The 12,385-nt window shown below is 37.8% G+C and overlaps 1 protein-coding gene across 1 annotated transcript in view; it reads left to right on the top strand.

Annotated features, from left to right (window-relative positions):
* DOCK3 (dedicator of cytokinesis 3) overlaps positions 1-12,385 on the top strand; it is a 331,413-nt gene that overhangs the window by 52,047 nt on the left and 266,981 nt on the right. The window contains exon 3 of the mRNA XM_080933917.1: positions 7,031-7,071. Coding sequence (XP_080790043.1) covers positions 7,031-7,071 — 41 coding nt within the window. The remainder of the gene's footprint in view (positions 1-7,030; positions 7,072-12,385) is intronic.

Below are 12,385 nucleotides of genomic sequence, written 5' to 3'. Positions count from 1 at the left end.
TCTTCACCTGGCATACTTAAGTGGTCCCATGGGAGGGTCATCTGTTTCAAGTTCACTCCTGCCCTGGGCCTTCAGTTCCAGGAGGGGATTCTTTTAGTCTTCAGCTTGCTTCCAGTCCCAGGAGTCTTCCAGGGCTTGGGCAGCATGGGATTGGTGTTTGTCTCAGGCTAGCTCCCTGTCTGAGTCACTGTTAGACTGGTGGTTATCTCAGACTTGCTTTTTTTTTTTTAGGAAGTGTGAGGCTACTAATCATCCAAATGTTCATAGGTCAGAATATTGAGCTTAGACATAACTTCCCTCTTCTCTCTGCCATCTACTGATGCACACATAACACAGCAGCCATAGCTGCAAGCTTCTAGGGGCAGTTGGATGGAATGAAAAGAAAACGTTTTATTTATCTACATTCTAGATGTTGCCCCCTTTCCTGGTCCCCCCTCCAATAGTTTTTTAATTGGATTCCTCCTACCCTTTAAATTTACTTTGCAGCAGCTCTTTGCTCTGCTCTTTTAAGCGTAAAATGTTTTATGTATTTCTTGCGTCAGTGAAGGAGTTGTAATTGCAAGACGTTTTTGTAAACCTGATTTAGAGGACAGTTTGCCTTTTCAAGAAAAACTTTCATCCTCAATAATAAATAGTATAGACTAAGAATTTTTTTCTTTTTTATTAGATATTCCCTGCATTTATATTTCAGATGTTATTCCCTTCCCCCAATTCCATTCCCCCTCCCATTGTGTCTATGAGGGTACTCTCTCTACCAACCACCCTTTCCCACCTGAGCACATTGGCATTCCCCTACACTGGGAAAACGAGCCTTCACTTGTTCAAAGGGCTCTCCTCCCATTGATGCCAGAGAATGCCATCCTCTGCTGCATATGCACCTGGGGCCATGGGTCTCTCAGTGCGAACTCATTGGTTGGTGTTTTAGTCCCTGGGAGCTGTGGTGGGTTTGGTTAGTTGATAATTTTGTTTTTTCCATGGGGTTGCATACCCTGTCATCTCCTTCAGTCCTTTCACTAGCTCCTTCATTGGGGTCCTCGTGTTCAGTCTGATGGCTAGCTGCAAGCATCCTCCTCTATCAGTATGCTTCTGGCAGAGCCTCTGAGGAGGCATCTATATCAGATTCCTACCAATACGCACTATTTGGCATCAGCAATAGTGTTTGGGTTTAGTGGCTGCATATGGGGTGGATCCCCAGGTGAGGCAGTCTCTGGATGATCTTTTCTCCAATCCCCACTCCTCTATTTGTCCCTTTATTTCCTCCCATGAGTGTTTTGTTCTCCCTTCTAAGAAGGACTGAGGCATTCACCTTCTGGCATTCCTGAGTTGTTTCATGGGCATTCAAGTTTTTTGGGTTAGTATTGCTTATCAGTGAGTACATACCATGAGTGTTCTTTTGTGATTGGTTACCTCACTCAGGATGATATTTTCAAGTTCCATCCATTTGCCTAGGAATTTTATGAAGCCGTTGTTTTTAATAGTTGTGTAAATGTACGACAATTTCTGTACCCATTCCTTTGTTGAAGGACATTGGGTTCTTTCCAGCTTCTGGCTATTATAAATAAGGCTGCTATGAACATGGTGGAGTATGTGTCCTTGTTAGATGTTGGAGCTTCTTTTGGGTATATGCCCAGGAGTGGTATAGCTAAGTCCTCAGGTAGTATTTCTTTTTCCTTTTATCTTAGTCTGACCTTGGGATACCAAATCAAAAGTGAAATTTCAGTTTATTTTAGTTTCTTGTATTTCCCAATTTACTTTTTGTATCTTGGTTTTGGCTGGAGTTTCTTTTTAAGCCTTGATCAAAAAGACATCCAACAGATGGGTAGCTTTAGATAGTATTTTGTGTGAAGATGAGTTATAAGTAAAAGTTAGTTGAAGCATTAGAATTATGAGTGATATCAGTGCTGATAAGGGGTCTATGGGGCTGCAGGTGGCTTAGTTAATAACGTAATTGTCATGCAAACAGGAAGACCTGTGTTGGGATCTTCAGTCCTCACACATATTTATTTGAGTTCAGGACTACACACCTGTAATCCTGTCATTGTTGAGGTGGAGACAGGTAGATTAATGAAACTCACTGACCAGCCTGTTTAGATGAATTGGTGTGCCCTAGGTTCAGTGAGAGACTCTGTCTCAAAAAATAAAATGGAGAGTGTTTGAGAAAGACATTCAATGTTCACATGCACATGCATAGCACATGTGCACACACAGACCATATGTACAAATAAGGGGGTCGTGGATAAAGTCATGGATATGAATAGTGTAGGCTTTATCAATAATTGTGGACAGGTTTTATAGGGAAGGAATCTTTTCTTTTTTTAAAAATTTTTTTCTTTCTTTCTTTATATTTTATTTTTTTTAATTGAACACCTTTATTTTAAAAAACAAAGGTAAATGTACAGATTTTAAGCATTTTTGTATAAAAGTATACGAATACATTTTTGTCAGTGCTTGGTTTTTTTTAAAGGTTTGATAGTATCTTACTAGTTACAATGAGCATAAAGTACATGTAAAACAGGATGTAACCTGGAATTAGTCAAAGTTTTCTTGGTGTGTACGGATTAAGCATACTGTTTTTTTTTTTCTTTTTTCTTTTCTTGAACTTCATATAGTCTGTGAGTTGTTTCTGGGGTGTTCAGAGCTTTCTGGGGTTAGTATCCAATTATCAATGACTGCATATTATGTCTGTTCTTTTGTGACTGGGCCACTTCACTCAGGATGATATTCTCTAGATGCATTCATTTTCTTAAGAATTTCATAAAGTCATTGTTTCTGATAGCTGAGTAGTACTCCATTGTGTAAATGTACCACAATTTTTGTATCCATTCATCTACTGAAGGACATCTGGGTTCTTTCCAGCTTCTGGCTATTATAAATAGAGCTGCTATGAACATTGTGGTGCATGTGTCTTTGTTGTATGTTGTAGCTTCTCTGAGGTATATGCCCAGAAGTGGAATAACTAGGTCTTCAGGTAGTACTATGTCCAATTTTCTGAGGAATCACCAGACTGATTTCCAGAGTGGTTGTACCAGTTTACAACCCCACCAACAGTGGAGAAGTGTTCCTCTTTCTCCACATCCTTGCCACTATCTGCTATCATCTGAATTTTTGATCTTGGCCAATCTGATTGGTGTGAGGTGGAATCTCAGGGTTGTTTTGATTTGCATTTCCCTGATGGCTAATGATGTTGAGCATTTAATCTTGGAAGAGTCATTTGCTTTCCAGAGAAGCAAATGGAAGCTCTTTATACTCATCCCTTCTGGTTTCAGGTTTAGTGATTATCATTTTGTTGTAATGATAAATCTTCTTGACAGTGTATTTATCAACATCTTGTTGGTGAGAATAGAAGTATAGCTGCTATTTATGTGTATATTTGAACCAGTTCTTAATTTTATGTCTTAACTTTTTCAAAAAGGGAGTTTACATAGATCTTTGAAAGTGTGTGTTTTTGGTCTCTTAGAATTTATACTATTTATATTAAGCAATTCTGACTTAACGTATTTGATAAACCTAGTCTTTCCTGGAGAAATTTATAGCAGTAAAAGGTAAACATAGAACCTTAGTGTTTCTTATTCCTGTCAACTGCCTCTTCCATTTTTTTTGAGTCAGTGTGTGTTAGAGACTGTATAAAGACATATGTACATTAGTGTAAACTGACCACCAGACTTGTCATGGATATCATATCTTATTACCTCATATCTTTTAGATTCATTCCATTTTTTTAGCTACTATATATTTGTATGCCTAATGCAGTTCTGCCACTCTTCAGCTACACATCCCAGCTAGAAAAGAATGAAACCCAGTCTGAATTTTCATCAAGAAGATTAAGGAATTGTGAAAAAGATAAAAGAACATTTAGTGACTCAATATGGGGAAAGAGAAGTAAAGTTATGACTTGTATATATTTTTTTCCTAAAAGGAGGGGATAAAACCTTACACTATCACCTCCACCACCATCACAACAATAAAAACAGGAATCAATAAACACTGCTCATTTATATCTCTGAACATTAATGGCCTCTATTCCCCAGTAAAAAGACACAGACTGATAGAATGGATTGGAAACCTAGGAACTATCCATCTGCTATAACCAAGAAACACACCTTAACATAGATAGCAACTCAGGGTAATAGTATGGAAAAAGATATCCCAAGCAAATAGACTCAAGAAGCTAGCTTGTGTAGCCATTTTAATATTCTACAAAAGAGACTTCAGATCAAAACTACTCAAAAGAGATGGGGAAGGACACTACATACTCATCAAAGGAAAAATCTACCAAGAGAACATTATAGTTCCTAACAACTATGCACCAAATACAAGGACACCCATGTTTATAAAATACACACTAAATAGTTAAATCACATATTGGCCCTCACACAGTGATAGTAGGTTGTAACTTTAATTTTTTCAAAGTCTTCTTTTAATAATGGTTCTTAAACACTTTAACCTCCCTTGTAGCCCACCACCCACCAGAGGCAGTGGAAAAGAAAGTATGGGGTGGGGAGTGGACCTGTTTAGAAAGGTTCTTTGGAGCAACTGTCATCTGTGTTGTCTGGAAATCAGCAGTTCAGTTTATTGGTTAGCAGGCAGCGGCAGCTTGATCCACTCACAAACACTTTATGGATACACCAGCAGTTCAGTTTGGTAGAGTTGGGAGAGCAAACATGAATCAGGAGCAGAGGCACTACTTATCAGACACAGTCAGGCCTGAGCCTCAGCATGAGTCAGCAGGAGGGAACAGGGTCAAGAAGAACACCAGGAGTTCTCAATTGTGCCTCTTTTGGGGAAGTGAAGATCAGTGAAGACTTGAGACCAACAAGCTCTGCACAGCTAGTTCTATAAGTAAGCCAAGTTGCCCCTGACACTTTGTCAAGTCTTATTTATACCCTCCAAATATCATGTGTCTTCTATGTGTCTTGCACGTGCATCTGTCTCAGCTGACATCACTTTGTCACAGAAAAGGCAAGAAACTGCAGTACAACACCAGAAGTTTTTTTGTTTGTTTGTTTGTTTGTTTGTTTCTCTCTAAGGAATCCTTACAAAGGCAGCTCAACTATGCAATGCAAGGCAGACCAATACATGTGTGTCTCTAGCAAAGAGTCTCTCATCACACGTCCTTTTATGTGCTTGTTTTAGCAGAACATCCTTTCTCTGTGTCTGATTTAGGAAAACACTTCTTCATATGTTTGCTCCAGCGAAACACCATCCAACACAACTGATTTTCCAAAGAACCCTTAAGTTTTCACTGCAGTGGTTGATTTCAATACCCCATTATTACCAATAGACATGCTGTTCAGACAAAACTTAAACAGAGACATGCTAGAGCTTGTCTAAGAGGAAAGTTCATAGCAGCAGGTGCCTATATAAAAAAAAATTGGAGAGATCTCATGTTGGTGATTTAACAGACTTATTAACACACTTGAAAGCTCTAGAACAAAAAGGAGTCACGCCAAAAAGAATAGATGACAAATAATCAGACATAGGGCTGAAATCAATAAAACAGAAACACATACAACAATAATAAGATGAATTAATAAAACAAAGAGTTGCTTCTTTGAAAAAAAAATCAGTAAGATTGTCAGATCCTTAGCCAAATTAACTAAAAGGTAGAAAGAGAAGGTGTGCCGTGTCATCATTGCCATAGCACACCTTGCAAGCAGAACAACAGATTGCAGGTTGAAGGTTTCAGTGACAAGGAGAAGATGGTTCGGTTGGGTTGGGTTAAAGTGGGTGAGCATCAAGAGAGAGTAGGAGGTCTGTGGTTGGGCTGCCTACCTGGACTTTTAGTGGTTGGTGTGGCCTCTGTTGGACAGTGGGGTGGGGGTCTCTGCCCCAGATGGGGGCTGTACTCCCCCCCTCTATCTCTATCTCTCTATCTCTCTACAAGTTGAACCAGTTGTTCTAACATCATTTGCTGAAAATATCTTTTTCCTATTGTGCCATTGTTACTTTGTTGAGGGTCAGTAGAAGTCTGTGTGGGTCCGGTTATGGATGTCATCTTTTGTTCTGTGGACTGGTTGCCTATTTTTCCCTCAATACCCCACAGCTTTGAATACTGTAGCTTTGATGCATTTTCATGGCTTCATTCATTCATTCTCAAGGTTTTTAGAGACTGAATTTGTGAAACTCATTATTGAAGTTTATTGTCATAGCTGCTGTTACTAAAAGCAGATTTTTCTATTCTTTTCTAGTGTCTTGTTTTCATGTGAGAAAATTAGAATTCTCCCCCTTTCATAGCATTGTTGTGAAATTTTAAGATTAGAACATGGAAAATTTTCTAATTCCAATATGTAAAATTAGTAATAAAAGTTTTCGATTAATAATAACTGTTATGTATACTCTCCATTTTTATTCCTTTTGTAAGTGCTTTTCTTTGTTTATACTCTTTTTTAAATTGAACAAAGATAAATGTACAGATTTTAAGCATTTTTGCATAAAAGTATACGAATACATTTTTGTCAGTACTTGACTTTTTTAAAGGTTTGATAGTATGCATTAAAATCTTACTAGTTACAATGAGCATAAAGTACATGTAAAACAAGATGTATTTGTTTATACTCTTACCTGCTGTTTCCTCTCAAACATGAGTAAATTATAGCAAAACTGAGAAAGTAATAGATTAGAACTGAGAAAAGTTGCCAATAAGATTTCCTTTGCTTGATAATTATACTTCTGTGTATAATTGAAACTTTTATTAGTATTGCTGTATATGAATGCTGGAAAGAAAAAGGTTGGTCTTCTCTAATAAAAGGAATACAAATGTTAGCAGCTGAGCAGAAACAGTAACAACAAACAAGGGAATAGTATAGTATGCCTCATTGGAGAGTGAGGAAACAGTCTAGCCTGTACTTCCTATCTGCCATGTAAAATAAAACTGAATAAAACCTCTTACTTCAGGAGTAAACTGCTAGGACAGTTGTAGATCCTTATGAAGCTGAAATATATTATGGAAAATTTCACATTCACCTGCTTTTAGAAATTACAGTTATATCTCTTACAGAATGACCATAATGTTATTTTAATATCTTTTTAGGTTGGTACAGAGGAGTTTCAACAAAGAAGCCTAATGTAAAGGTAATGAAAAGTTCATAATTGTTTTTCTTAATGTATAGGATTTGCATCATGTATTATTAATAGTCAGTAGCAACTGTTTCTAGTTTATCTTTAATCCTTTATATTAGCTACAGTCACCTTTATGGCAAAATTGTGTAAGTCTTATAATGTTCAGGCAATATTAAAATAATTTTTTAGAAATCACCAAAAATGCAAATGTGATTGTACCTATATGCTTGTATTGAAGAAACTTATCCATACTTTTAAGTAATTTTTCTTCAAGATTTGATAAAAACTAAATTGATTTACTTATAATTTTAGTGTGTGGAACTACATGTCTAGTTAGAAGAATTTATTACTATGATGGAAAGTGGGAAAAATAGAACTAATGCTCAACTAGGCATTTCTTTGTTGATATTAATAATTTTGTTAAAATGTGAACTTAAATAAGACTGCATAGAATACTGAAGATATATATTAGATATTATGCTTTGAGTCCATTATAATTAAAAGTAACAATAAGATATATATTTCTATTATAAATTATAGCTAGAATATTTCTTACTAAACTACTTTCTTTTCTTTTATTGGATATTCTCTTTACTTACATTTCAAATGTTATCCCCTTTTCTGGTTTTACCTCTGGAACCCCCCATCCCATTTCCCCTCCCCCTGCCTCTATGCTCCCCCACTCACCCATCCAATCCCTCCTCCCTTCCTGCTCTAGCATTCTTCTACACTGGGGCATCAAGCCTTCACAGGATGAAGGGCCTCTCCTCCCGTTGATGCTTGATAAGGCCATCTTCTGCTACACATGTGGCTGGAGCCATGGGTCCTTCCATGTGTACTCTTTGGTTGGTGGTTTAGTCTCTGGGAGCTCTGGGGGTCTGGTTGGTTGATATTGTTGTTTTTCCTATGGGGTTGCAAACCCTTCAGTTTCTTCAGTTCCTTCTTTAACTCCTCCATTAGGGTCCCCATGCTCAGTCCAATGATTGGATTCGAGCATTGCCTCTGAATTTGTCAGGCTCCGGCAGAGCCTTTCAGGAGACAGCTATATCAGGCACCTGTCAGCATGCACTCCTTGCAATCCAAAATATTGTCTGGGTTTGGTGACTGTACATGAAATGGATCCTCAGGTGGGGTAGTCTCTGGGTGGCCTTTCCTTCAGTCTCTGCTCTATACTTTGTGTCTGTATTTCTTCCTGTGAGTATTTTGTTTCCATTTCTTTTTTTTCCTTCTCTTTTTTTAATTAGACACTCTGTATTTATATTTGAGATGTTATTCCTTTCCCCCACCCTGCTCCCATTTTCCCCTCCATTTGCTTTACAAAGGTGCACACCCTCCTAATTACCCTCTCCGCCCTATTGCCTTGGCTTTCCCCTACATTGGGAAAACATGCCCTCCTTGGACCAAAAGCTACTCACATTGATGCCAGACACTGGTATCTTCAGCTACATATGTAACTGGATCAATAGGTTTCTCAATGTGTGCTCAAAGGTTGCTGTTTTAGTCCATGGGAGTTTTGGAGGGTTGGTTGATAATGTTGTTCTTCCCATGAGTTTGCAACCCCTTTCATCTCCTTTAGTCCGTTTTTAGCACCATCACTGGGGTTCCCGTGTTCAGTCTGATGCCGATACTGCGGGTATGCTCAGCTGTATCTATATGACTCTAACATATTCCTTGAGGAGGCATCTCTGTCTGGTACCTGTCAGTAAGTACTTCTTGGCAGCAACTATAGTGCTTGGATTGGGTTACTGCATATGTGGTGGATCCCTGGGTAAGGCAGCTTCTGAATGATCTTTTCTTCAATACCTGTTCCTCTATTTGACCTTGCATTTCCTCCCTTGAGTGTTTTGTTCTCTCTTCTAAGAAGGACTGAGGCATCCACATTTTGGCCTTCCTTCATTTTGAGCTTCATAATGTCTGTGAATTGTTTCTTGGGTATTCAGAGCTTTCTGGAGCTAGTATCCCTTATCAGTGACTGCATACCATGTATATTTTTTTGTGACTGGGTTATCTCACTCAGGATGATGGATTCTAGTTCCATCCATTTGCCTAAGTTTCTAATAGCTGAGTAGTACTCCATTGTCTAAATGTACCACACTTTCTGTATTTATACCTTGGTTGCAGGACATCTGGGTTCTTTCCAGCTTCTGGCTATTATAAATAAAGCTGCTATGAACATGGTGGAACATGTGTCCTTGTTAGATGTTGGAGCTTCTTTTAGTATATTCCCAGGAGTAGAATAGCTGGGTTTTCAGGTAGTACTATGTCCAATTTTCTGAGGAACTGCCAGACTGATTTCCAGAGTGGTTGTACCAGCTTACAACCCCACCAATAGTGGAGGAGTGTTCCTCTTTCTCTATGTCCTGGCCAGTATCTGATGTCACCTGAGTTTTTGATCCTAGCCATTCTGACTGACGTGAGGTGGGATCTCAGGCTCGTTTTGATATGCATTTTCCTGATGACTAGGGATGTTGAACATTTCTTTAGATGCTGTACTGGCTGGTTTTGTGTCAACTTGACACAAGCTGGAGTTAATCACAGAGAAAGGAGCCTCAGTTGGGAAAATGTCTCCATGAAATCCAACTGTAAGGCATTTTCTCAACTAGTGATCAAGGGGGGAGGGCCCAGCCCATTGTGGGTGGTTCCATAATTGGGCTGGTAGTCTTAGGTTGTATAAGAAAGCAAGCTGAGCAAGCCAGGGGAAGCAAGCCAGTAAGTGACATCCCTCCATGGCCTCTGCATCAGCTCCTGCTTCATGACCTGCTTGAATTCCAGTCCTGACTTCCTCTGGTGATGAACAGCGATATGGAAGTATAAGCTGAACAAACCCTTTCCTCCCCAACTTATTTCTTGGTTATGATATTTTTGTGCAGGAATAGAAACCCTGACTAAGTCAGATGCTTTTCAGCCATTCTATATTTCTCAGTTAAGAATTTTGTTTAGCTCTGTACTCCATATTTTAATAGGGTTATTTGATTTTCTGGAGTCTAACTTGAGTTCCTTGTATATATTGGGTATTAGCCTTCTAATTGATGTAGGAGTGGCAAAGATCTTTTCCCATTCTGTGGTTGCTGTTTTGTCCTAATGACAGTGTCCTTTGCTTTATAGAAGCTTTGCAATTTTATCAGGGCCCATATGCCATTCTTGATCATAGAACATTAGCCATTGGTGTTCTTTTATTTTTTAAATGGAACAACTTTATTTTAATAAACAAAGATAAATGTACAGATTTTAAGCATTTATGCATAAAAGTATGTGAATACATTTTTGTCAGTACTTGACTTTTTTAAAGGTTTGATAGTGTGCATTAAAATCTTACTAGTTACAATGAGCATAAAGTACATGTAAAACAAAATGTAACCTAGAAGTAGTCAAAGTTTTCTTGGTATGTAAAGATTAAACATAATGGTTTTTCATTTTCTTTTTTTTTTTTTGGCCTTTGTTTTTTCTTGAACTTCATATAGTCTGTGAGTTGTTTCTGGGGTGTTCAGAGCTTTCTGGGGTTAGTATCCAATTATCAGTGACTGCATATTATGTCTGTTCTTTTGTGACTGGGTTATCTCACTCAGGATGATATTCTCTAGGTGCATCTATTTTCTTAAGAATTTCATAAAGTCATTGTTTCTGATAGCTGAGTAGTACTCCATTGTGTAAATGTACCACAATTTTTGTATCTATTTATCTACTGAAGGACATTGGGTTCTTTCCAGCTTCTGGCTATTATAAATAGGGCTGCTATGAACATTGTGGTGCATGTGTCTTTGTTGTATGTTGGAGCATCTGGGTTATATGCCCAGAAGTTCTGTTCAGTAAAATTTTCCCAGTGCCCATGTGTTCGAGACTTTCTCCCACTTTCTCTCCTATTAATTTGAGTGTATCTGCTTTATGTGGAGGTCCTTGATCCACTTGGACTTGAGCTTTGTACAGGGCAAAAAGAATGGATTGATTTGCATTCTTCTACACGGACACTGCCAATTAAACCAGCACCATTTGTTGAAAATGCTATCTTTTTTTCCACGAGATGGTATTAGCTCCTTTGTTAAAGATCAAGTGACCATAGGTGTGTGGGTTAGTTTCTGGATCTTCAATTTCATTCTATTGGTCTACCTTCCTGTCTCTGTACCAATACCATACAGTTTTTAATCTCCATTTCTCTGTAACACAGCTTTAGTTCAGATATGGTAATTGCTCCAGAAGTTCTTTTAATTGTTGAGAATAGTTTTCACTATCCTGTTTTTATTTTTTTTGTTATTCCAAAGAATTTGCAAATTGCTTTTTCTAACTCTATGACTTGATGGGGATTGCATTGAACCTGTAGATTGCTTTTGGCAAGATGGCCATTTTTACTATTTTAATCCTGCCAGTCCATGAGCATTGGAGATCTTTCCATCTTCTGAGATCTTCAGTTTCTTTCTTCAGAGACTTGAAGTTCTTGTCATACAGATCTTTCACTTGCTTAATTAGAGTCACACTAAGGTATTTTATATTATTTGGGAGTATTGTGAAGGATGCCATTTCTCTAATTTTTTTTCTTAGCTTGTTTATTCTTTTAGTATAGGAGGGCTACTGATTTGAGTTAATTTTATATCCAGACAAAGTTGCTAAAGTTGTTTATCTGCTGTAGGAGTTCTCTGGTGAAATTTTTGGGGTCACCTAAGTATACTGTCATACCATCTGCAAATAGTGATATTTTGACTACTTATTTTTCAATTTGTATCCCTTTGACCTCCTCTTATTATCTGATTGTTCTGGCTAGGACTTCCAGTACTGTATTGAATAGGTAGGGAGAGAGTGGGCATCCTTGTTTAGTCCCTGATTTCAGTGGGACTGCTTCAAGTTTCTCACCATTTAGTTTGATGTCAGCTACTGATTTGCTGTATAGTGCTTTAGGCCTTGAGTTCCTGATCTTTCCAATACTTTTATTAAGAAGGGGTGTTTAATTTTGTCAAATATTTCTCAGTATCTAATGAGATGATTGTGTGGTTTTTTTCCTTTGAGTTTTTTATAAAGTGGATTATTTGGTGGATTTCTGTATATTAAATCATCCTTTCATCCCTGGGATGAAGCTTACTTGATCATTATGGATGATTGTTTTGATGTGTTTTTGGATTTGGTTTGGAAGAATTTTATTTAGTATTTTTATATTGATGTTCATTAGGGAGATTGGTCTGAAGATCTCTTTCTTTGTTGGGTCTTTGTGTGGTTTATGTGTAAGCATAATTGTAGCTTCATAGAAGAAATTGGGTAATGTTCCTTCTGTTTCTATTTTGTGGAATAGTTTTGAGAGTATTGGTATTAGGTCTACTGTTTTCTATGAAGGTCTGATAGA

The sequence above is a fragment of the Micromys minutus genome (genome assembly GCF_963924665.1).
Source record: "Micromys minutus genome assembly, chromosome: 21".
Taxonomy (NCBI): Eukaryota; Metazoa; Chordata; class Mammalia; order Rodentia; family Muridae; genus Micromys; species Micromys minutus.
Note: the sequence above shows the minus strand (reverse complement) of the source record. Positions and strands in the feature narration are given on the sequence as shown.